The sequence below is a fragment of the Mauremys mutica genome, chromosome 11 (assembly GCF_020497125.1).
Source record: "Mauremys mutica isolate MM-2020 ecotype Southern chromosome 11, ASM2049712v1, whole genome shotgun sequence".
Lineage (NCBI taxonomy): Eukaryota > Metazoa > Chordata > Testudines > Geoemydidae > Mauremys > Mauremys mutica.
This window is the reverse complement of record NC_059082.1, coordinates 34,525,765-34,552,690: the sequence shown is the minus strand read 5'-3', so window position 1 is coordinate 34,552,690 and position 26,926 is coordinate 34,525,765. Positions and strand designations below refer to the sequence as shown.

The window sequence follows — 26,926 nt, the reverse complement described above, 5'->3', positions numbered from 1 at the left end:
TAAAGCCTAAATACATCTATTAATCATTTAAATTAAAAACAAAGCAGTACACTTGCTGTTGAGTTTTAAAGACAATCAAAGCATTGAATTGGTGGGAATGTCTGATCATGTACTTGGAACTAGTTTGTTAAAATGCTCAACCAGATTTTGACAGCAGTAGTCTTTTCTGCAGGTGTAGAGGGAATATTTTCTTCATTTCTGTTTATTCAGCTAGTTCAGTTTAATGACTAATTCATTCAAAGTTAAGAAACTAATTGGAAGTTGGGGGGGGGAACAAAACAAAACAAACTTGTTTTCCTCTTCCAGTCTAACTAAAAACTAGGTGTAAGAGGATGAGCTCTACTAGTACTAAAATCTTGATGCCCATAGTGACTAGAAACAACCAGTTCAATTCACTAATTACAGATACTTCCTTTGTTTAATAAATCAGTTCATTTTAAATGCAAAACATGTTTTGATGAGAAAAAAAGTTTGTACCCATCACAAGGTAGTTTAATAAAAAAATTAAAATGCTATTTGTGAATTTAATTGAATTTGAATTCCATCTAAATAAATTCTGACACAAATTGCAAGTAAAAATTTAAGAATCTGATTAAATTAAACTATGCAACTGCTTAAGTGTACAGCTAGTGTATCCTCCTGCTTTAGCAAAAAGAAGCAGGAATTTTAGAGTAAAAGGTTCTATTTAATTGAGAATCAATGTTTTAATAGTTACCAACAAGAATCACCCTTTCTTTAGGAAAATAGCTGAAGTACTAAGGCAAAACAATTAAAATCAGTGATTTAAATCAATCAATTCTGTGCTGCTAGGGCAGAAAACTAACTGGAATACCAGGCATCTTGAACTTTTCATCTATTTGCAGCACTTCACAAATGCCTACAGCTAGGATTTTGAGGTGTATCCCCCCCAACAACATCATCATTTGTTTTAAACACGTGCTTGTTAAGAGTCTGAAATCTTATTTACATATTGTATCTTTACAAACCTCTGTGGTTCAACTCCTCCTCCCCACCAAACCAAACTGCTTAAAGAGCCTGATTTTGATATCTAGTCCTTATCAAATGGAAGAAGATAGCACCAGCTGAAGCAACTCCAAGTTCTACAAAAAGTTTACCCTTAACTGGTATTTGCAATAAGATGTATGTACAGAGGAGGTACAGTTGAGCATGTTTTCTTACAACCTACTTGCTGTAACACGTGATTTTCAGTAATCTACTCAAAGCATTAAACAAGTCAGCAGCGTAGGCTTATAAAAAACAACAAATGGTATGACTTTGGGAAGTCTTTATTTTCTCACTTTGTGCGTAATAGTAACTCAGTTGCTTAATTAGCATAATACAAATGAATCAAGGGAGCAGCAACCACACTATGCACATTCAAATCATACTCAATCTCTGCTCCCAAGAGTTTGAGTCTGTCCTGTGATACATCCAAGAGAAGAAAAATTACCTTTATCACTAGAAGCAGTTATTAATGCACAAGGAAAAAAAAAAATCTTTGTCCCTATCCCTGCCATAGGGTAGCAGAGGTATAACAAAAGCTGGGATGCTTATTTTGCAGGGCAAAATTAAGTGACTTTGCATCACTCGGTTTTGCTTTGGAAACCACCAGACTGAATGAGGAAATAAGTTAAATTAGTGGCATGGGACCTATAGACAGAATTAAGCTGACTACAGTTGGAGTACAGATCAGAACCATAGCCAGGAAATTTGATTTATATGTATGTTAAAGGTTGTAGGGATGGAGCTATTTAGGTCAGTATCTGTTATGTGTGTCCATGATATCACCATATGGAGATGAGAAGGGGACTTAACTTCATGGTCTTTGCTAGGCTTAGTGAGCAAATGCCTGGAAACCTCATATCCATCCATACAGTGAAGACAGATTATAGGTTCCAGAAATATTAATCAGAGCCAAAATTATAGATCATTGTACTAGATAATACCCAGTTTCAAGCTCTATAGCAATCCCTTGTTATCTAGTCAGTTACATTCAGAATTTGAGAAAGTTACTAATCGGTACATTTAAACATCTCAAAACAGACAATGCAATACATAAAAACAAAGTACAACAGAAAAATTGTAGTACAAAGCTACAGAAAATGTATATTTCCCCCTCACACTATAGAGTGGAAGTCAAGGAATTTTATCATCTACTCATTAGGACAGCTCTATCATAAAATAAATAAGAGCCTTCCTCTCGGAGCCACCTTACAAGAATATTTGGATACATAGCTTTGTATGTTTTTACTTGACTAGTATTATTTCTCACACCTGTTTTGATACCTTGATTTTTAGACAAAAATATTCTAACATTAAATATCTGTAGGGTTTTAGGTCTTTATTCATGCATTGAGAGAACTTTGTTTTTCTTGGAACCTCAGGGCACCTGAAAGTGTCTTTTCATTGCTTTTGATACAACATTCCTAGGTTTCATACCCGTTTGTTTACAAAAGTGTCATCTTGTGCTATTTTAAGGCCGAAAAGCCCATTTTGTTCCATTCTAAGACCAATAAAATAGATTTTAAGCTTTCTTTAAAAGGTGCTTTTATAATCATGCTAATTCAGTCATCTTGATATTTACAGCAAGTCTTTTGAGAAGTAAAAACCACTTAATTGAAATGTAAAATGGTAAACAATTGCAAGTGATACAATAAAGGAATCCACTTATACAAAAAATTTCACCAGAGACAAGTAATAAATAAAACAAACCACTTGTAAAAAGTCCACTGAAAGCAGGCACAAGAGTTATTTGTATCCATTTGGGCTAAATTTATTAACAAAATGGCCCCATCTAAAAAGTTTGCTCTCTTGAGATAGGCAAACCAAATGTATATGAATTGCAGATGACTATATAATGTATTTGTAATGTGTCCATTTGGAGTGACTGCAACATTAGTGATATGAGGAAACTTTAGTCAATATCCTGTACTCTGCGACAGATCTCTGCTGTGTATTCCGAACACTTAGCGTTACCTCCCAAATCTTTTGTTAGGATCTGAGAGAGAAAAAAAATAGACATTTTAATTTAAAAAAAATAATTAATTTTACATTCTGAACAGAGTATAAGATACTATGCATGCAAGGGAACAATGTTAACTGTCCAAGGTTCTCTGTAATACAACAATTTTAACAGAAATGAGCTTGGAAACTGCAGCATGGTCAGAAGGCAAATTCAAAGAGCAGGTTTTCATCATAGTAGTAGGTTATCACATGTTAAGACTTTAGCAGCATCATTATGCTGGACAGCCATCTGTCATGGATGGTTTAAACACAACAAATCCTGCACCTTGGCAGGGGGTTAGACTAAATGACCCTTGCCATTCCTTCTAACCCTACGGTTCTATGATTAGTGTGATGGGTTCTCAGACTGTGCTTGGTTCTCACCTGAGCCCCACAGACTGTCTGGTGCTCGCCTCGGTCTGCGCCCCATAGACTATGCTTGGTGCTACAGCTCTGCCTGACTGCAAGCCAGAGCCCAGACTGCTTGTGGCTCTGCCCTGCTTGAAGGCTGGGGCCCACTGAGTATCATTAATTCCCCCTTTCCTTGTTTTTGAGAGTACTCTAGCAGACCAGACTGCATGGAGGTGTGGCCTCCCTCAGAGGTGAATTCGGAGGTAAAGCCACACCAGCTTACAAGGAGTAAGATCTTTAATTGGGGAGGGGAAGAATGCAAGAAGTTAAATGATGGGGAAAGGTGCTGACTAGATACAATGGTGGGATAATGGCATTGCCTGGCCCCTTTGGTAAGGCACGATAATGGGGCAATTTGCACGATAGAGACTAATGGTCTCAGACATATACAGCAAGATCCTAAAGAAGTGTGTATGGAGGGACCTGCAGGCACAAGAGAGGACAATTTATAATTTTAGGGTTTTGTCATTTTCACTGCACTGCACAATTTTTAAGTGAAAGCTGAGTTCTCTCCATTGTGAGCATATACAGCCATCACATAGTGAGCCATTAGCAAACTAATGCTTGTTCTATCAACCACTGTGTTGCTGATTTACAGATAAAGGACTTCCACTCCAGACAGTAGATCTTGCACTTTTCAGAAGCATTTCATATTTACTTGTAATTTAAACAGGATTTTTAAGTGTCTCCTATGTACAGTATGGCAGCCACCACAAGTAGGCTTATAAGATAAACATCTTTTCATTTTATCTTGTTCAATATTTGCATAAAAATCCACTTATGAGGAATTACAAAGCACCTTCCCATGCTCCTGGACCAATGAAATTTCACCAGCGTGGCTAAGTAATGTTCCTTTTTTTAAGCACAATCTTTAGATTCCACCCACCTGCATTTTAAAAAGATGAAAGCCAAGATGGCAGTGAAAAGAGTTGGTAAGGCTCAACTTCTGGAAACACGAATTCAAATTTTACTCAAGTTACAAGTGAAAATCAATTTGATGGTCTCCAAATCTTAGACACTAACTCAGAGGTGGGCAAACTACGGCCCGTGGTCCGGCCTCTCCTGCCTGACCCCTGAGCTCCTGGCCTGGGAGGCTAGCCCCCCTCCCCCACAGCCTCCGCTCGCCCTGCCGTTGTGCTCTGGGGGGGCGGGGCTGTGAGCTCCTGGGGTAGTGCAGATGCAGAGCCAGGCCTGACCTGGTGCTCTGTGCTGCATGGTGGCAGCAGCAGTGGCATGGCCCGGCTCCAGCCAGGTGGCGCGGCTGTAACGCCGCCAGCCACCGGTGCGCCAGGCAGCGTGCTAAGGGGGCACAGTGGGGGTGGGGGAGTTGTTGGATAGAGGGCAGGGGTGTGTGGGGTGGTGGTCAGGGGGTGGGGGTGTGGGCGAGGCAGTCGCAGGGGGGATAAGGGGTTGAATGGGGGCAGGGGTCCCAGAGGTGGTGGTGGGGCAATCAGGAAGGAGGCGGGGTTGGATGGGGCGGCAGGGGGCAGTCAAGGGACAGGGAGCGGGGTGTGTGGATGGAGCAGGGGTCCCAGAGGGGCCATCAGGGAACAGGAGGGGTTGGATGGGGCAGGAGTCCCGGGGTGGGGGGGGGCAGATAGGAGTTGAGGGCCGGGCCACAACCCCCTCCCCTAACCGGCCCTCCATGCAATTTATGAAACCCGATGCGGCCCTCTGGCCAAAAAGTTTGCCCGCCCCTGCACTGACTGCATAAGACAAGCCATGCACACAATTGAGCACAATCTAGCTTGTGTGTCAAATTCTGGCCTCATTTACACCCATGTAACCCTACCAAGTCAATGAGGTTTCAGGGAAGAAGTTCAGAAAAGACCTGAGTCCAGAATGGGAACAAAGGCGATATAGGTCATGAATGAAATGCTTTGGGAAAGTTGTGTGATGACGCCTATACAAGACATACAGACCACACTAGATTCAACCAGAGATAAAGGAATCAGTTTTCCTATCTTCTTGAGCACCAAATATACACACAGAAAGAATTTGTATTTTATAATTTAGATTCCATGGGGGCCAACTAAAGCCGACTCCTCCGTTGTGCATATAGGGGCCAGGCCCAATCTCAGTTCTAGGACTTCATAAGCAGAGTCTGTCCCAACATGAGGTTGGAGAGACACAGCACCTTTTCAGGGAGCAGAATCTACAAGTCCCCCAGCGTTTCCCAAGGCAGTGTGGCCATTCTTGCTGAGACAGTGAGCCTATGCATCCTCCTCATAATCTGTAGTTTAGGCTTTGGTGTTCTATACTAATTATTGTAGAGATAGGAAAAGTGATAAGGTCAATACTTTGTCTGTAAACCCTGAGAATACCTTTCTAGCTTTAATTGTTTCAAAACATGCAGTCTCGATTTTTGTGGCATATTCATGCAGTCCCATATGACGCAGCATCATCACAGCACTCAGAAGAAGGGCAGTTGGATTTGCTAAGTCTTTTCCTGCAATGTCTGGTGCTGTTCCATGAACCTACAGATAAAAATGAAATTAGCTGTATTATGAAGTCAATATATCAAGTGTTTAGTGTCTGTTTTGTGGTCTAAAGTAATTTAGACAATTGAAAAATTATTCTGAGTTAATATTGTAAGTTACTTCAAATGTAATTCTTCTGAACAAAGCGTATTCATCCAATCAGTATACAAAACCATAATAGATTAAGGTGGTGGGGGGCAGAGTTTCAAAGACAAAGAAAGGGGAATTAGGTGTCCAGTTCCCATTTGCTTGCACTGGGAACTGGACACCTAACTCCTTCATACTCTTCAAAGTCTTTCCCCTAAAAATCCAGAGGACATGGATATCCTAACAGGTGATGTCCCTGACAACTAAAAATTATTCAAGATCCTTTCTAAAGTAGGTGAATAAATATATTACGATTCCTGTAAAACTACTGTATTTGAAATCTTGGTTTAAAACACTGCACTGACTGCATTATTTCCTTGATTGTTAAAAGCCAATTGAAATAACTAATCATTTTAAAAGTAACACTTCTTTTCATGCAGAATGTAAGTAAGCTTCACAATTAAAGCAGTCGGACATTTTGCAGAGAATGTATTTCCGTAATGGCTACAGGATTATCCTGTAGTTTTAGGTTTCTAGGCAAAGTTAGTTAATAAAATTTCCTCTTGCAAAAGAGATCTTACAGATTCAAAGATTGCGATTCCATTAGCTCCAATGTTCCCACTTGGTGTTACTCCAAGGCCCCCAATCAATCCAGCACACAAGTCACTGGAAGAAAAAAATTCTTCATGTAAATTACAAAGGCACAACCTCCTACCAACAAGGTATACAGAGATTATTTTAATAGTTTATTCCATATTAATAAAACAAAGTTTAGCTGCCAACACAGCCAGTGGTTAATGTGTTTAACTCGACACGTAATAAGTTAGCTATACTACAGCGGCATGTTTGAAGATGAGCAGGACTACTAGACCAACAAAAACAGTTCAATGAGGAAAATGACAGGGGAACTTCAAATTCCAGGACAGGGCTTACCAAAACGATAGGGCAAGGTGCAAAATACTACCAACTTGCATACAGCAGAAGAAAGTTTGGATAGCTAATCAGCACAATAAAAAAAAGGTACCCAACCCCCCTCCACGATACCATTACAAATCTCAAAAAATCAAAGAAATATCAGTTGATGGGTTTTATGTAATTATTCGGAGGTCCTTCAATGTATAATCCAACATTTTCCTCCAAGAAATTAGAGACATTTCTTATAAAGAGCTGCCTATAAAGATGCCAGAACTTTGCTCATAAGAAATCTGAATTACTAACAACTATTATGCAAAACTGAAGGAAACTGGTGTTAAATGACGCAAGATGGCTTTGCTCCTTCATTACCGAACAGCCTCTATGATCTGTGAAAGAATTAAAGAAAGCAACACAAAAATCTGGTTTTAGTGGGGTTTCCTCCAAGATCAATATGAGCAAGGACTAAGCCAACAAGTGCCCATAAAACACAATCCTGAAAGGGAAAGACGTTAAAGCAGCATTGTCAAATGTTGATATTTAGAAAACTATTCAAGACCCACTTCTGTACCAATGCCTACAAGAAATCAGCCACCCAATAAGTGCTAAACAAACAGGAAGTGGGGAATAGTCTATATAATAGTTTTTAAAATTTAAAATAAAGGGACTAGCTTTGCTTGTATGTTGTATCCCCCTCCTTCATTTGTCACTTTAGGTATTACACACTTCAAGGTAGGGAATGTCATCCAATATCTATTCAGAGGGTAGAACATTTTGGGCACTATGTCATACGGCACTTTCAAAAAGCCATAGGAGCAGAGAGCCAGTTTATGGGGAAGTGAGTGTGGTGGGGCCACCTACCTTTATGAAGAAACCCTGCTTTAGCAAAAACTGAGCACAAATGTAAAACGTTTTAAGGAACTTTCATTAGACCTCAAATTGATGGTGAAATCTATACTAGGTAAAAAGAATATAAGCAACAATGTTGAGGAGAATCAAACTAAGATGCCAGCTAAGCCTCAGGAAAGTAAGCAGAGCTATCAGGCAGAACTTTCAGCAGCAACTACAGAGAAAACACTACCAGCTGTTAAAGCACGTAGTATTAGTTTGAGCTCTATATTTTGTTCAACCGGAAGGTGATTAGAGAACACAGTAGCAAAGGAAGAATGGTGTGCTTCTAGGTACCTAAAGGAGAGCTGCTTGTTGAGCTAAGTGGTCTTTTCCCTACTATCTGTACAGAACGTGAAAGATGGATTCTACAATGAATTAGTTCACAATGGTATTTACACCAGCTTTACTCAACTGCCATAGCCAAAAGCCACTTCGTCATTGCAGGGGGACGCCAAGAGCCACAAAAAGAATTTAACCTATTTAAAAATGCAAAAATGCCTGTAACAAACATATTGTAAGTTAAGGAATTAATTCATCTACACAGCTAAAACAAAATTACAGTCAAAGCAGTACTAGGATCCATGGAGGGAACCTTAGATAACACCTCATACCAATTCTGAGAAATCTGGCTACTGGCACCTGTGTGGGTATTTCTGGTCTCCCTGAGGCAACTGCCACCCCACAATCAAGACATCATGGCCCAGAACCACAACAGTATATAGGCTTCTGACTTCCACTGATTTCAATGGCAGTTAGGAGCCTAAACACCTGTGTGAATCTGGACCCAGGAGATTCCTTTCTTAACCCTTAGAAGAGAACCAATACAAGGCTATGAAGCCACATGCAACTCAAATAGTAACAGGCTGAGAAATCACTGCAATCCTAGGAGTTTATTTAAATGTATTTTACACACACAAACAAATATGTTTTAAAGATATTTTTTCATTTATTTATCTTATCTAATAATTGGTAAGGAGTTTAAATCCTCCATTCAGTGTTTTTCACTTTACTGTATGTCAGTTGTAGTCTAGAAAATCTGTAGTTCTGAAGTGTATGCACATGTGAGTACATATTCCACCCACATCTGGAAGTAAGCTATTCTGTAGTAAACCTCTCTCTTTTCCAAGGCTTTTGGGGAGGGAGAGTGCACTGGGGGCTGTGACTGGAGTGGGTTCTGGACCATTCTGGTTCTGGAGTGACTGCAGTTATTTGTTTGTATTACAATCACATATATTAAAAACACATTCTAACACCCAGAACTGCAGAGAGATATTTTGATTCAGGTCAACTTTTAAAAAGTAAGATAAACAACATTCTAAGATTTCCTGGATGATACAAGAGAAGCAAGGACCAAATTCTTGAACAGTTATATGCACACACATTTAAGATTTCAGATTAAAGACACTAGTTTTTGCTAGGTGATAAGAACAACATCAAATTCAATTAAGTAAGTGTTTTATGGCAAATAGGTCTGGCAGTTGATTTCACAAGTCAAATTAATTGTTTTGATGGCAGAGTGTTAGTGTCAACATTCCTCAAAAATGAAGTTGTCTGAGAAAACAGTAACTGAAGGAACCTTAGTGAGTATTTATACAGACGTTCATTTCACACACATCCTTCCATTATATATTTGAATCACATTTATATGGTATATGGACAAACACCATCCTGTCTGATGCCATGAAGCACAGCCTCATCATACAGCGCCCTTGATACTAAGTTATTCTGTGTTGGTTCTCAATTGCAGCTTTTCTTTCTATGATATTGAGAATCTGAAAGGGTTATGCTTTAATCTTCTGGATGCTGAAAACAGACACCCATTTGCCTAACATTTAATCTGAATGATAATCTTGAAAGTGATGGTATTTTAAGAGTTAAATTATAACCAGCTCACTTCTGCTTACCTCAGAATGTCACCATACAGGTTTGGCATAACAAGCACATCAAATTGTGATGGATCCTGTACCATCTAGGAAGAAAATTGTTTTAATTTTAAGGTCATGTATTGTAACTATAAAAAGCTGGATATAATGGATTAGGTACTCACATTCAGACACACTGTATCAAGGTACATTTCATTAAATTTAATATCTTTATAGTTTTCTGCAGCTTCCCTGCATTTTCTCAGAAAAAGCCCATCAGACATTCGCCTGCAATTAGACAAAGAGAAGAATGTTATAGAGCATGGCTGAGTAAACAAGTTTTAAAAAGCAACTGCATCAAGGTAAGTATGGATGCACCTCTGGAAACAAGGAATAAATAGAAAAATACAGGCCAGATTCTCACTAGGGAACCACTGGGGAACCCAAAGGTGGCTTTTCACTTCCTTGTTCCTGGGGTCAGCCAAGAACTGGTTCAACTGTTGAGCAAATTAGGGCAGTTTCTAATTTGGGCTGGCCTGTAATGGCCCCCTAGGGGGCTGGAAATAGCCAGAGAGGAGTATGTTTGACCATGGCCCACTCCTGCACCCAACACTACCCCTATGTGGGAGGGCAGGTGCATGTATGAAAAGGATGGCGCAGAGTTGGCTCCACCAGCCTTACACCACTTGGGGATTCCTCTCACAAGGGGGCGGAATTCCCAGATGCCTGGTTAAAGCAGCTATAAGGCTGTTTTATGTCATGATTCAAACCAGAGTCACCACAAGCCAAGATCTGGCCCTAAAAGTCTAATTTAGCAATAGATCAAAAAATTACTTCACGTTAACTTTTCTGATTTCATTGCATTAAAAACATTCTTACAATTTGCCATATGTTCAGAGCAAAGTCTTTGTCCTTATCTTTGACAGTTTGGAAGCAAAAGGTTTGTTTTGTTTTAATATATACATCAAACTTCTCAAAAATGTTTACTATACAGAATGAGAGCTCGGTTGTCAAAACTGATCTGAACTGACACCTCAGTGAGTTAAACTGCACTTGTCAGCTGCATTAAAGACAGAAGTGAAACTGACAGTAAACCAGAAATTAGATCTGGAAAAGTACATCCTCCCAACAAGCACATTTTTCACTATGTAAGTGTTTTTTGGTCAGAACACTTTAATATCCACCCCTGGTATGCACTACTAAAGCAAACAAAAGTGACACTTTTGTAATTAAAGCCTGAGTATACAACAAAGAGGCAAAGAAGCGTTATACAATTCCATACATATTGTGACTCAGTTCTGAGGCTTACTGTGAAGTGCTTTGAAATCCTTGGGTGAAAGTCACCGTTTATAGCTGCTACAGCAGCACAGCTACAGCACTGTAGCAGCGTCACTGTAGCCCAGATGCTTCCTACGGAAGGGGTTTTTCCATTGCTGCAGGTAATCCACCTTTCCAAGAGGCCATAGCTAGGACAATGGAAGAATTCTTCTGTGAACTTAGGCCAATCTAACCTCCAGTAGAGGCATGGCTAACTACATTGCACAGGGTGCAAAATTTTTCACAGCCGTGAGCAACATAGCTAGGTTGAACTAATTTTTAAGTGTAGACCAGGCCTATATGTGCAAGTTTCACTTCTAGTGTTTTTATTCTTAAGTTTACTATTAAAGTAGGTAACAGCACAGAGAGAAGGAGCATACTAACTTGTCAGTGATTCGAATATGTAACTAATGCAGTCCCATCAACACGGGGTCAATTTTCCCCATGTTGCTTATGCTTTTCCCCCACTAGCATTAATGGGTGTTACACATTTGAGGGATAATCATAGTATTTAAAATCCATTCATAAGAGTTTGTTACTTTATGATGTCAACATACATAATGTTTGCTTTATGCACTGCAGTAACATGGCTTCTATGATTGTTTCTGGAATACTCGAAAGCAAATTCAGCAATACGTTTGCTTGCTTCTTCTGTGATGAGTTTGATACTCTGTACAACACCATCAACAATCTGAAAAACAGACAGTCATCACAAGTGAAAACTTCAGCTGATTTATAAAGCAGGAGTTGACAGTGTGAAGATTTGCAACGGCATCACAATTCTGATGGACAAGTATCTGCAGAGCACAGTACACAAGGTATTTCACATTAAAAATAAATTCTGAAGCAGAAGAGTTAATTTAAAAAAAAAAAACTCCCTAATTTTGCCATACAAGGTTGCAATTCGCAGAGGAAAGAAAACCCTGCCAGAAAATGAACTGTTTCCCAATAACATACCACGTGCTCAATTCCACTGTATTCTCCTTCTGTGTTCTCTCGAATTGTGACAATATTCACATCTGCGTAAGGGGTTTTGTATCCTTCAATTGAGACACAGGGACGAACATTTGCATAAAGATCAAAGGTTTTACGCAGCAGCAGATTCATCGAAGGGTGCCCAGCAGCAATCGGCGTTTTTAAAGGTCCTATAATACACAACAGGAATGAGTGAGATAGAAAAGCACCAGTCTAGAGTTTAAATTCACTACAACCATCAGAGAGAGATCTAGGCACAGTCTCCTGGAAGACGTGGGTTCCCTTGTTAGGGTCTTGTGTTGACTGGAGCCAAAAGGCTGAAGACCATTAAAGAGTGAAGTGATTCTGCTGTTTAAGAGCCAATTTGTGACCCCTCTATTCATGTTGAGTAGCAATTACACCACCAGCATTCTCACTGAATTCAATAGGACTACTTGGGGAGTAAGGTATTACTCAATGAGAATAACAGGAATCACATTCTGGCTGTGAAGTATTCCAGCAGCAGGGGAACTGGTTTGTGCTGTTTTAGACATGGGCTCCAGTTCAGGGTTCTATTAATACTAATATTCCCATCTCTAATAGTCCTCCTAGTGAACCCATGAAAAGTCTGACACTAAGGACTGAAGACTTCTGTTGGTGAGAGAGACAAGCTTTTGAGCCTCCACAGAGCTCTGACTGACATGTGGCATGAACCTTCATTTGGGCTTTCACAAAATGTCACCCTGTGGGGGGGGATACCCCCACTGAGACCAAAAGAATTAACTAAAGAGAGCTTCATTAATGCGCCTGCAGGGTGGGTCAGGTTCAATTAAAGCTGAGTCCCAGATGGGAAAGAGCTGGATGGTTACTATAAAGGAGAAGCCCAGAACAGAAGAGGGCTACAGGAAGAAAAGGGAAGAACTTAGAAACTCCTCTTGGAGGTATAGAGAGGTCTGCTGGTCCAGGGGAGAACTTCAGGGCAGTAGAGGGAAGAGGAGACCTGTGCGGGAGAGGAGGTCTTGGAATCCTCTCCTAAGAAGATCTGGCAAAGGACACAGAGACATGGTGGAGCAACTCTGATAAAAGGGCAGGTTTAGGTTTCCTGGAACAGAGCCCTGGGAGGCATTTAACTGGGGAATGGAGTACAGGGAAAACTGAATAAAAAGGTCAAGCTTGAGGAGGGCAAAAGTTGGCTTACATTTACATTTATTTTTTTCAGTTGAGATTTGTTGGGGGACTCCAAGCCATGGCCCTTTAAAAAAAAAAAAAAAGCACCTTGCGAGGTCATGGAGCTTAGGGAGATGGAAAAGTTGTGGCACCTGAGACGAATACAGGTACCAAAGGGCTTAGGAAGGAGCTGTTGATAGGATGAGGTAGAAAGAAACCCAGAGAGGTGGCAGCGGGTAGGTCAGAATTGACAGACCTTGCCTGCTCCCTAAACAGTCCCTGAGCTGGAACCCAAAGGTGCATGAGGGCTGGGTTCCCCTGCCAGGGAAGGTGGTGTGAAGCCCCCTTACAAGGGAATATGGACTTCTGAAACTCTGAGATGAGTGTAAGGACCTCAGGGCCCAGAGCTGGGGGGAGAAAGACCTGATGTAAGGACACTGGACTTTCGTTTGTTGGACTGTTACTCTGGAAGGGGGACTATAAGTGACCTGGTCAGAGGACTAAGTCATGAGAAGCGGCAGACCACTAGAGTTGGAGCAGCTGTTGGCAGGGAGCACTAGAGGAAGAAAGCCTGGTACACTATGCCCAGTCATGAAGGGTAATGCCACCGGTGAGTCAACTCTTCAACACACCCCAATTGCTATGTTAATTTACTGAAATGCAATGCCATTTATGAAATGGTGTGGGTGGGTTTCACACAGGGAAACTTAGAGGATATTTTCCTAGCCAGAATCGGCTAATGTGTAGGTATGTTCACTCATTAAATGAGAAAGCTGCACTAAAAGTTGAAATAAAGGCCATGCTTTGACGTTTCAAATGACTGCTATCATGCAATGTGTACCCTAGAATTAACCATTCTATTATGGTATAGAGTACTGTGTCTTTTACATTGCCACACATACTTCCAAGAACACCCTCCCCACAGTACAAGCAACGGTTGCTTTTAATAGCTCAACATTAAACCCTGCAGTACCTTTCAGTCCCATCTTGTTTTTATCCATGGATTCTTTAGCATCTAGAGGAATCATCCACTTTCCTCCTGGTCCCTGGATAGCTGTAACATTTCTCTCTTCCCACTGAATAGGAGCCTAAAAACACATTTGTTCCACATTATCTTCTGCATTAGGAATTTTGTAAGTGTGTGTGCGTATATACACACACACACACACACACACACACACACACACACACACACACACACACAAATTTTTACAAGAAGAAATGCTGAAGGGATTTTACTCAGACCTCCCAAAGTAATTCATCTCTGAGCTGACAAGCATGGGCTAACTCTTTAAAGGAGCGTCCCAATGTAACTAACTACTGAAGGCACTATGAGATGCCTACTATAATATTTTTCCAGACTTGTATCATTAGAACTACTTCCACCATGCTATCTACACTTTCAGCTTGTGTTTTCAGTATGGTGATCTCTCTCATGTTAGATATTTTCAAGAAATACAAAATGAATTTAAAAATACTTTTAAAATTAAACAAGATCCTAACAGAGAAGAACAGACCTGACTGTGCTGCATGTCTAAATAGAATGCTGTGAATGTTCCAGTCAGTCCCACTCATCAGTACTGTCTTAATTTTCATTTATCTAGGGAATCTCCCTCTTATGAAAGGTTACCACAGGTTTTTTTTTTTGGTTTTTTTTAAGGAAGGAGTGTAAAGGAAAGATACAATTATGCTGTCATAGATGAACAATATAACTGTGTGCTATGCTCATTAAACCACCATCACCTTTGAAACTGAACAAATTAGAGAATTTCCAGTAAATGTTAACATGCTTTTTGAATCTTGAATCAGTTGATTTCCTATCAGGAGTAATCCAAACTAGACATTCCCTTTCCATCTCACTCAGGTGTTATATAAAATCTTATCACTGTTGTATTTAAGTCTATTCCCTGCCTCTCAAAACTGAACTACATATGAGCTCTTTAATATGAAGTTATACCCCATATAATCAAGAGTAGTTAATCTAAGCCTTTGCCACTGTTAGATATCTTGTAGTGGGGGAAGTAGAATTTTAAGGATAAACTCCTTTTTGGTACCAATGGTGGCAGGGCTTTGGAGCGGAGCCCAGAGCTGGAATGTGGAGCTGCAGGTTTTTGCCTGGAGCTGGAGCAGAGCCAGAGCACAGCTCCAAAGCCCTGAATGGTGAGGAACCATTTTAACTTACCAAGATTATTTCAGAAGAGGTACATTTTGATTTTGTATGCATCTTCTCTCCAATTCTGAGTAAGTGATATAGTACATATGCAGAGAAATCTTTGGACATGTTAGGTTTCCATATTGAGAAGACAAATAGGTTTAAAGTAGGGCTGTCAAGCAATTAATCTCAATATATTGCACTGTTAAACAATAATAGAATAACATTTATTTAAATATTTTTGGATGTTTTCTACATTTTCAAATATATTGATTTCAATCACAACACAGAATACAAAGTGTACAGTGCTCACTATTTTTTATTACAAATATTTGTACTGTAAAAAAATCATATTTTTCAATTCACCTAATACAAGTATTGTAGTGCAATCTCTTTATCATGAAAGTTGAACTTAAATGTAAAATGTACAAAAAACATCCTGTATTCAAAAATAAAACAAACAACGTCAAACTTTAGCGCCTACAAGTCCAATCAGTACTACTACTTGTTCAGCCAATTGCTCAGACAAGTTTATTTACATTTGCAGAAGAAAATGCTGCCTGCTTCTTGTTTACAATGTCATCTGAAAGTGAGAACAGGCATTTGCATGGTACTGTTGTAGCTAGTGTCGCAAGATATTTACATGCCTTGTGCACTAAAGATTCATATGTGCCTTCATGCTTCAACCATCATTTCAGGGGACATGCATCCATGTTGACGACGTGTTCTGCTTGATAACCATCCACAGCAGTGTAGACCAACTCATGTTCATTTTCATCATCATCAGTCGGATGCCACCAGCAGAAGGTTTATTTTGTTTTTTGGTGGTTTGGGTTCTGTAGTTTCTGCATCAGAGTGTTGCTCTTTTAAGACTTCTGAAAGCATGCTCCACACCTCGTCCCTCTCAGATTGTGGAAGGCGCTTCAGATTCTTAAATCTTGGGTCGAGTGCTGTAGCTATCATTAGAAATTTCACATTGGTATCTTCTTTGCATTGTGTCAAATTTGCAGTGAATGTGTTCTTAAAACGAACATGTGCTGGGTCATCATACGAGACTGCTATAACATGAAATATATGGCAGAATGTGGGTAAATCAGAGCAGGAGACATACAATACTCCCTCAAGGAGTTCAGTCACAAATTTAATTAACACTTTTTTTTAAACAAGCATCATCAGCATGGAAGCATGTCCTCTGAAACGATGGCCGAAGCATGAAGAGGCATAGGATTCTTTAGCGCACCTGGCACATAAATATCTTGCGACGCCAGCTACAACAGTGCCATGAGAATGCCTGTTCTCACTTTCAGGTGACATTGTAATTAAGAAGTGGGAACATTATCTCTCGTAAATATAAATAAACTGATTTCTCTTAGCAATTGACTGAACAAGAAGAAGGACTGAGTGGACCTGTAGGCTCTGAAGCTTTACATTGTTTTGTTTTGGAGTGCAGTTATTTAACAAAAAAAACCCTACATTTGAAAGTTGCACTCTCATGATAAAGAGATTGCACTACAGTACTTGTACGAGTTGAATTGAAAAAAACTATTTTTACAGTGCAAATATTTGTAATAAAAATATAAAGTGATTCCTGTACACTTTGTATTCTGTGTTGTAATTGAAATGGAGGTTTTTCTACATTTTCAAATATATCTAAAATATGTAATATATTTCAGTTGGTATTCTATTAACAGTGCGATTAATCACAATTAATTTTTTTGAGTTAATCGGGTGAATTAACTGCAATTAAATCGACAGCCGTCGTTTAAAGCAATAGTGGATTAATTTCAGATACACTGCTAAGAACTAGCCAATGTTTTTAACGTACGCTTTTTTTATTTGTATCCACAAATCCAAGTGGACAAAAGAACACCTTTCTATCAGTAACTGCATATTTACTCAATTAGATAATTATTTCACACGAAATACTGTAGCTTATATTTCTAAGAATTAAAAACACAGTATTTGCTGTGAGCTTCTCATTCCTTTCCCAAGAGGTACAGGCCCCGTCTTGATACTGAAGCTTCATATATAACATAACAGAGTGGTTAGATTGCAGTATTTTTTCTCTTTTTGGCTAGAGATACAACCCAGACACTTGACAATTTGGTGAAAAATTCCAAAGTGGAACTCCTACAAACTTAAACAGGAGTCACAAGTAAAATCCCTATACACGATATGGTAAGCTGAAGTAGTAGTATTCAACTCACTTTAAGTTGTAATGTACATGATTAACAAGGCAAATGAATTGCTTACTTTAGCAGCATCAAAAATCTTCATAACAGCAGCAGAAATCTCCGGTCCTATGCCATCCCCTGGGATTAAAGTTACTGTCTGTACCTATGCAAGAAGTCAGATAGTACACCTAAGGAACATTGCATTCATCAGAGCATTTACAAGTGTTTTTGGTGAAAATCAAGCTAGTTGCTAGAACAGAGAACAATCACTCAATTGCCAAAGTAACTTTAACAGATGGCACTGCACTAAATAGAAGTGCAAGCAGGAAATCTGTTTCCCAGACAAACATCTTGCACAGTGTTCCAAATAATCCACCTGGTGCCTCAGTCTTTCTGAAATACAAAGGTGGCTAACCTAATGGAAAAGCAGCCTTCCTATTCAGACTTCTCCCCAGTACAATACAGGTATTTTATTTCTTCCTGGCACTTTGTACAGGAGATAGCATTGTCCAGTTATGTCCTGCACTACAACAGGCTCCAGTCATGCTAAGCTATTCCTAGAGAAGATTTTGTTTGAAGGCTATTTTCCTAATTTTAAAAAAGCTTCACTTATTTAGCTTTCTTAAGTGATCTCCTTTCTAGAACTTATTTTTAGCAAAATGAAGTTATTTTTCCACCATAATTTCTGCTGAGTGTCCCCAGCACTTTGTTTCTGATGTCATCCCTGAAGCAGAGGAAACTGACTGCACAGCTTGGACTCATCATGTATCTAGGGAAGCAAATGATCAAACTTGGTTTAAAGATCTAAGAACTGCTACTCTGGGTTTACTTTTACCATTCCTTTTGAATCTTAGAAATAGGCATTTAGTTTTCAGACCAACCTTCATAGGAGTCTTTTAATATCAATAAAAGCAGCCCCAGATACAATGTTATCTGAAAAAGTCCTGATTAGGATCAACTGTGAAAACACAAAAGGTGTTTCACAGTTGGTCACACAAGATACAAAATATACATTGAAATGGTGAGTATCTGAATATCTTTTGAATGAAACAGTCATTGAGGTTAACTATAAAGAAAAGAAAAAGTGGAGATTCAGAAAAAGGAAACAAACTAATGGGGATGTGAGGACTGCTATTTATAAGGCTCATCAGTTATGTTAGATACACAATTATTTGAATGCCTTCAAGAATTGCCATGCCTTCTGACACTTCGGCTGACTGCTCGGCTGTTATGCTCGTGTTTTCTTTCTCCCCCATTGATATAACTGGTTACATAGCAATGTGTGGCTGTAGTACAGTCAAAAGAAGGATGTCAGATCTTGCATTAAGTCTGAAATGCCAACTTTCGTGTACATAGAGCCTGAGGTGCAACACCCATTCTTAATTCTTTCACTAATATACAAGCCATGGGCAACTTCTTGGTTTCTCTTTTTCCCAGATGTTTTATAACGCACAGTGCAGAGCTATAATGATAGCATTAAAAGACAGAGTCTCTCCTGAAATTCACACCATCCATAAAAGAGTAGGCATTGCATTGATACATACATTAGTCAGAGCAGTTTTCAAAACCCTCTTTAAATGAGGCTTCAAGAGCATGTTTATGTGTATTTTGTACGTACACACAGAGGGTAAGAAACCCAAATATAATCAAATCACTTACAAAAACAAGCTCAAGAGAAAAATCACACAATCATATTGTAAACTAAAATGTAGCATTACAGAGGGACTTCAAAAGGGCAGATGTCTAGATATTCTAAAAGCAGCAGTTTTTAAATGTCAATATTAATACTGGTATAAAAGTGTTTACAGAATTCTTTAAAGACTTCATAGGTATAGATTTGAATGAAGCTACAAGACATTTGCTAAACAGCAAGTAAGTCTACTGCTTATAGAAAAGTTTGCAAAATAAAAAGATGCTTGGAAGCTTCTCAACAACATTGCCATTGAAGTTTCTGTAAAAGTTTCAGATGGGTTGATTCCTAAGCCATCGCTATCCTATTAATGTGATCAAATGATGTGAATTTTCTGTGCAATTGCTATCATTTTTCATAAGGGGTCATTCAAATTATTAGTCTAAGAATATATGATTCTTTTGAATGCAAAATTGTCAAAAGATATTGGTGTTAAAGTTAGTTAACAGAAATCCAACATGGCATAAGAGCATATGGCCATTGTACTTGCAGCTTATCTTTAAAAGTGTGTGGAAAGGTAATATAGCAACCCTATCTTATTCAGTAAGTTGCCCAGTACTTTTATTGAGAAACTTCTCAAAAGAAAAAAAAAATACTATTATACTCACAGCACTACTAAAACATCTGGTCACCTGTTTTTGGTTTTTGAAAACTCCTAGCAACCGGGACACCTGTAAAAACAAAGATATTTTAGTGTGTGAACAGAAAGCGAGACAATATTAATTTATAACACTGCAGCAGGTTTGCATTTTACAGTACACTTATTTCAGTTCATATTTTATACTAGGAGTCTCTTTATGACAACTAATGTTAGCACATTTAGTATGTAAATATTTTCTTCAGATGACCAAAACTTTCAGTTTGCAAACATTTTAATTATTTTCTCCTGTATTTTCAAGAGTTTTTAATGTACACTCTGCTACCAACAAATATTTCTTCCATTCTTTATGAATTTTGACAATGAGCTTGTAATATATTGACTGAATGTTAGGAAAAGAGTAAATTCCACCACAAACACTATGTGGATTTCTAAATCTAAAATAAGAGAACTTTAGAGCCTCCATTAAATGTTTGTCCTTGTATCCAATAAATTGTGATTTATTATAAGAACAAAAATTTGTAGAGGCACAGTCCATGAAAGCCACGGAAATGAAGGGAACACACTCAGATATTACACATTGGACCAAAAGATGCAATAATTTTAGTTATATGGATAATGATTGACATTATCCATATAATTTTTATGTGTATGGCTGTAGCTCTTAATAGCTATAGTTAAGTACCAAGACCCTGTTGTGCTAGGCACTGCACATACAGAATAAAAAGATGATCCCTGCCCCAAAGAGACAACAGATGGATACAAATGGGAGAGTACAAGGACACAATAAGCTGAAGATATCCCTTCAAGTGGAGAGCTGATACAAAGCTGCAATGAAACGTACAGCAAAATTTGTGACAAACAGAACAAGTCATGAAATATGAAAACACTATCTTTACAAGTATTGAAAATGTAGCCCAAGGATTTTGCTGCAAGATTTGATTAGTAGCAGCCTTGATGGCACTTAAATACCTGGGATAGGATTTTCAAAAGCACTCGGCCTTGGCCTTACTACCATTGAAGCCCATGGAAGTTTTACCACTGATTTCAATGGGAGCAAAGTCAGGCCAATGGTAAGCACTTCTGTAAATGCCACTCTTGGCATTTTCATATCTGGATTGCACTCATGAATATGGTGAAATTTTAACTACAAGTCCATTTTAAATGTGGTGATATTATTAGTAAAGTAGCTGATGCAATGGTACTTAGACAATTCTTAAGAAGGGTGTATACTAAAGAGATGTTTTTCGTTTGAAAAAACTAATTTATTGTAAAAAGTAGTATATTGGCAGACTAAAATATAGATACATCGTGTCATACTGATATAAGTATCAGTTGCAGGGACTGGATAAAAGACAGTCAGACACATTTCACCTGAAACTTACTACTGTAACCTCCCACCATAGGTCTTTGACACTTATGCTGAGTTGGCATTAAGAACATAACTGTATGACAAGGACGACGGAGTGTAAGCAAAATGATTAGAAATGATGTAGTTCTCATCTAGGATATTGTAATGAATGTTGTAGAAAAGGTAATTCATTCTGACCTGTAACTGAACATGAAATGTACAATGTAATAACAGCAAGCAAGTGCTGCATATCATAACAAGCTGCACACTTGAGAGAGAAGCAGGCACAATAGAAAAGGTGAACTGGCTTAGCTACATAAACACCCGGGTATCTTCATGTCTGTGGTACCCAGTGGTGAGCTGCAGCCGGTTCGCACAGGATCGCGCAAACCGGTTGTTAAATTTAGAAGCCCCCTTTAGAACCGGTTGTTCCCCGTGGGACAAACTGGTTCTAAAAGGGCATTTAAATTTAACAAGCACTCCCTCCTGCCGCCCCAGCTCACCTCAGCTCTGCCTCCACCTCCTGCCATGAACGCTCCTCCTTGCTTCTCCTCCCCCACAGCTTCCCGCGAATCAGCTGTTCGCGCGGGAAGCCTGGGAGGGCTGAGAAGCAAGCAGGTTTCCCCGGCCCAGGAAGACGACGCTGAGGTAGGAAACTAGGGGGGTCCCCGTGCCCCGGCCGGTCCCCGCCTCCCCGGCCCGTCCCCGCCTCCCCGGCCGCGACCCTCCCTGGCCACCCGGCTCCAGCTCCGCGTCCCCGACCACCCCGGCCACGCCCCCCCCGCGTCCCCGCCCGACCCTCCCCGGCCCCGGCCGCGTCCCCCCCCGCGTTCCCGGCCGCGACCCTGCCCGGCCACCCGGCCCCACCCCCGTGTCCCCGCCCGGCCCCGACCCCGCAACGACCCTCCCCGACCCCGGCCGCGTCCCCCCCCCCGCGTCCCCGCCCGACCCTCCCCGGCCCCGGCCGCGTTCCCCCTCCCCGCGTTCCCGGCCGCGACCCTGCCCGGCCACCCGGCCCCACCCCCGTCCCCGGGCCCCCATCCCCGACCCTCCCCGGCCCCGGAACGACCCTCCCCGGCCCCGGCCGCGTCCCCCCCCCCGCGTTCCCGGCCGCGACCCTCCCCGGCCACCTGGCCCCGCTCCCACCCCTGTCCCCGGGTCCCCACCCGACCCTCCCCGGCCCCCCCACCCCAGTCCCCGGGTCCCCGCCCGACCCTCCCCGCCCCCGCGTTCCCGGCCCCCGCGTTCCCGGCCGGGACCCCGCCCGCCCACCCCCCCCTCCCCAGGTCCCCGCCCGCCCCCCCCCGGCCACGGCCCCCCCACCCCAGTCCCCGGGTCCCCGCCCGACCCTCACCGGCCGCGGCAAGGCCCCGCGTCCCCCCCCGTTCCCGGCCGCGACCCTCCCCGACCCCCCCCCCCCCGGCCGCCCGGCTCCGGCCGCACCCGCCCCCGGCCCTGCCGTGTCCCCACCTACCAGGATGCCCGGCTCTGGACACGGCCCCCCACCTCCGGCCCGGCCTGGCCCCGTGGCTCCAGCCGCCCCTGCTGTTTTGCCAGGGGGCCGGGCTCCGGCAGCGTGGGTCTGGGTGTGGCGGCGGCCCCGGCTGCCCGGCTCCAGCTCTGGCCGCAGCCCTCCCTGGCTCCACCTGGCCAGCCACCTGGCTCCGGCCGCCAGGCTCCCACCGCATCCTCCGGCTGCGGGACTCCTGTCCCGGCCCAGCCAGGTCCAGGCAGCGCGGTAAGGGGGCAGGGAGGGGGTGTTGGGGAGAGAGGGTAGGGGAGTTTGGGGGTGGGGGGTCAGAGGGCAGGGAACAGGGGGATTGAACGGGGGCCAGGGTCCTGGGGGGGCAGTCAGAAAGGATCAGGGGCTGGATGGGGTGGTGGGAGGCAGTCAGGGGCAAGGGTTCCAGGGGCAGTCAGGGGACAGAGAGAACGGGGGGTTGGATGGGGCAGGGGTCCTGGGGGTCCATCAGGAATGAGAGGAGGGGTTGGATGGGGCGGCGGAGGGTACTCAGGGTACAGGGAAGGGGGGGTGGATGGGGCAAGGGTCCCTGGGGGGCATCAAGGAACGCGGGGGGTTGGTTGGGGCAGGAGTCCGCGGGGGGGGGCATGATTCCTCCTGGGGTGAGGAGGGAACCGGTTGTTATGATTTTGGCAGCTCATCACTGGTGGTACCAAAGGATAACTCTGGAGACAAGTGAAAATTATAGACAGGACTCTATTATAGACAGCTAGTGTAGTATAGTGGTTGGAGCAGGAGACTGGGAATCAGACCTGCACTTACTGGAAGTTATGAGCTTGACAGAGGACTCACATAGTGAAATTCTATAGTCTGTGTTAAACAGGGCCTTTGACTAGATGATCAGATTGCTCTGTTATGGCCTTAATTATGTTTCAACAAATTAGAACTGTTTTTGTCCAAATTAGTAAAAATTTAACAGAGGACACAAAGAGGTTGAATTTTTCAATGATCCGGCCTATGCTATGTTGAATGCAGGTCTGATAGTAAAAGTTTGTATTGCTCACTATGTTGTGGACATTGGCCTACTAAACCCAGGGTTGTGAGTTCAATCCTTGAGGGGGCCATTTGGGGATTGGTCCTGCTTTGCGCAGGGGGTTGGACTAAGATGATCTACTGAGGTCCCTTCCAGCCCTAATAATCTATGATTCTATGAAGTGGATGCTATTAAGTACAGGCTGGGCATCTTTCGAGAAGATCAGAGGAATTTTATTCTTGTTTATACAACACAATTAACCGTTTCTGCAGAACAGCTTCCAGAATAACTACAATTTTCAAAAAACAAAGTGTTGGTGGACATGAGTGCAGAGGACTGCAAGTTAGAATATAAATACAAAGTATTAATAAGCTTGTTTTTTCCAGACTCCAGAATGAAAGAGATAACATTAGTGCATTGTGAAAGTGGTCCTATCACCAGAATCCATTTTTAGTCTAATGCTAAAATATTAAATAAAAGGAGTATATGGGAGCAAGTTGTAAGTAGCTTATTCAAAAACACAAGTAGCAGTAAATGCATTAAAAATGCACATTACTGAACTTCAGGAAAAGTTAATTATCTCCCGTTTTATTGCTAAAATATGAGGCACATCAGAGGTAAGATGAACTCTATTTGCATTGCTGCTAGTTTGAAGAATAAGGATTTTACTGCTCTGTTACCTGCAAACACCAATGTATGCAAATTTACAAGAATCAGATAGCTAAAATATCAGCTGAAGATTCCCCATATACTAACGGTGCAATTTTCCTAGGTACAGCAGCCCTAAAAACATTTAACTTTGGCAAAAACCAAGTGTGTGTCCATGGACAACACCGCCATGCTTCAGAAGCCCCACACTGTCCAAAAGTAGCAGCCACTCAGAAAACCATTGGCTAATGGCCACAAACAGTAGGGAATAGGACTTTGGCCTGTAATGGATAAAGAATGGGAAATACGTTAGTACTAACTTGAGAACAAATGGCTTTTACAAATGTAAGTACTGTAAGATACAATCAGGAGGCGAAAGGAAAGCAAGTCCAGCTCAATAGGCAGATTAGTACTGGGAAGAACATACTTAACTAATTATGAAATAAAATATCCAATGTCTTCTTGTAAAGTTCTGCAGTTGCGGGGAAGCAGGTATCTATTGGGTTTCCGGGAAACGGGGCAGGCAGAAGCCCGCCCCATGCTAACGGATCCCCCCCCAGCCTAAGGGGAGGATCTACAGGACCTCAGAAACCCACTAATTGCAGGGGACAACTAATAAAAGAACAGGGACAGGAGTGCGGTCAAAGGGTCATAAGAAGGGAGCCTGACAGCGGGGTGGTTGTCTGGCTCCCTCTGTCGCGGTACAGTGCAGGGTGGAAAGGTCACCGCCGTCCTAGCTCCCTCCACCCAGGGAGGCGGCAAGGGGATTCAAGGGCACTAAACAGGCTCTGCTTGGACTGGACCAAGGGCCGCGGCGTTTGACCCCTCAGAACCGTGCACCCCCCGAGAGCCGAGCCAGGCCCGTTTCCCGCTCCCACCCGCCGGGCCTGCGGCTTCGCAGCCCCCTGCACCGGGGACTCAAGGGCACTAGCAGGCCTGGGGCCCCGTTCCCCCAACCGCGGAGATGTGGGGACAGCGGGCCGAGGAGCAGCGCAGCGCGGGCACTGGGCCGCGCCCCCGACATCCGGACAAGGCCCCCCGCGCCCGGCAGCAGCCAGGGGAGCACCGGGGCGCAGGAGGGGGAGGGCCAGGGCCACTCCCCGGGATCACGGCCCCCACAGCGGCGAGGGCAAGCACGGGGGACCCGCTTACCGTGGGCATCCATGCGGTGGCGGCCATGGCGAGTCCTGCTCCGTTCTCCGGCTGCGCTGACAGACCCGGCCCCTCTCCGCTCGCTCCCGCTGCTCTGGGGCCGGAACCGGCACGCGCAATAGCACCGCCCCCGCCTCGGAGGACACGCCCACCCGCCCAGCGCAGCGCCGCCCGCCCCAGAGCGAGGCTGTCAGTCAGACAATGGATGATGCCCGGGTAGGGCTAGTGACGCAGCCTGAGGCCCCACCAACCAACGCCTCTCGTAGAGCTTGGGGGGAGGGGGGGTCTCGGTGTTCCCGCCCCCCCGGGCCCCTGGCCTCTCAGCCGCCACAGTGCAAGGAAATAGCGCCTCGGGGCAGGGCTGCTGGGCCTGTCTCGCCTGACCCAGGGCATTCCCCCCCCTCCCCCCAGGCAGGATGAGGTGCCCGGAGTGCGGCGGGGGCTTAGCGCACAGGGCTCCGGAGGCGCTGGTGGGGGTAGCTGAGGTGGGAGCGCGGGCTGGTCTCCCGCAGCAGAACCAGCCGGTTCGCACAGGGTGGGCAGGAGACGGTCAGCGGCCCCGAGAATGGCGGCCCGAGCCAGCGGCAACCCCCGCGGGGGCTTTGCGCAGTGTTGTTATTAATGAGCACCCAAGATGTTCTCAGCCCCGCGCAAGGTGCAGCTGCAGTCAGAGAGCCTCTGCCCCCCGAGTCCACCCCGCCACAGGCACGGAGCGGGCCCAGGTCCTGCCGGGCTGCTATGGGCTGTGAGAGACCAGGGCCAGGCTCGGGGGGTTGCTGTGACTTAGTGCGAGCCGCACAACAGGTGGAGTTTGTCTCCTGGACTCAGCTCATTACCGCAGAAGCTCAGCTTTCATTTAAAACAACAAAAAAAAGTGAGTTTCAAGCCTTCCTGGGTGTGAGAAAAGTTTGAAAACACAAGTCCTGCGGGGTCCCGATCCAGACAGCACATAAAAACAATCCAAATGTGTTTTTTAAACCTCATAATTTTTAAGACACTTAAGGGCCTAACTTGTGGTTTTTGAAATGTGGTTGTCGGCCATACCGGATAGCAGCAACTGCCCAGCCTTGCACACAGTCCCTGTGAAAGGCCCTGAGCTAGGGTTTATCCATGGTAAGGCTATGTTTAAATAACCATTTGACAGACTGCATGGAAATTGTGAAATTAGTCTAATGACATGTTTTTTCCGACAGTGGGGAGGTAGGCGTGGGGATTCCGCCTTCTGCCTCGCTGTTGTTGAAGGAATCACTGTATTGGGCTGATTCAGCTGCTTGTAGGGAGTTAGCTTTCCTGCCAGCCAGCAGGAAAAATGGGGTGGTACAGTACCGACAACATATAATGATTAGAAGCCCCTGCCTGGACCACCCCACGATGACCCCTGGCAAAGAACTGAGCCTGGGATCCACCAGTTGGAACATGAACAGCTGTGTGAAGAGGCCCTGGGTTGGTGCGAGAACCAGGGTGAAACCAGGATCTATGCCCCCACCCAGATTCTACAACCAGCTCACAGTCCCTTCACACCTGTAAGCTATTTGGGCTGCCGGACATTTCTTACAATGCCTAACACAGTCAGGCCTTGATC

The 26,926-nt window shown here is 43.2% G+C and overlaps 2 protein-coding genes across 3 annotated transcripts in view; one reads left to right on the top strand and one right to left on the bottom strand.

The window, feature by feature from the left end:
• Positions 1–1,097: 1,097 nt before the first annotated feature.
• On the bottom strand, positions 1,098–25,471 carry IDH3A (isocitrate dehydrogenase (NAD(+)) 3 catalytic subunit alpha). Of its 2 annotated transcripts, none has more exons than XM_044979609.1 (11): positions 25,345–25,471; positions 19,709–19,771; positions 17,490–17,573; positions 14,058–14,172; positions 11,921–12,108; positions 11,521–11,654; positions 9,832–9,934; positions 9,689–9,753; positions 6,563–6,647; positions 5,739–5,891; positions 1,098–2,998 (listed from the first exon to the last, which is right to left on the bottom strand). In XM_044979609.1, the coding sequence occupies exons 1-11, from the start codon at positions 25,369–25,371 to the stop codon at positions 2,915–2,917; spliced, it is 1,101 nt and encodes a 366-aa protein (XP_044835544.1). In that variant the 5' UTR covers positions 25,372–25,471; the 3' UTR covers positions 1,098–2,914. The 2 variants fall into 2 exon arrangements, with proteins under 2 accessions (XP_044835544.1, XP_044835545.1); XM_044979610.1 differs by having other exon boundaries at positions 19,733–19,771; positions 25,345–25,468.
• Positions 25,472–25,701: 230 nt separating this feature from the next.
• Positions 25,702–26,926, top strand: part of CIB2 (calcium and integrin binding family member 2) — a 143,660-nt gene continuing 142,435 nt past the window's right edge. Inside the window, exon 1 of the mRNA XM_044978637.1 lies at positions 25,702–26,218. The gene's annotated coding sequence lies outside the window, so the exon portion shown is untranslated. The remainder of the gene's footprint in view (positions 26,219–26,926) is intronic.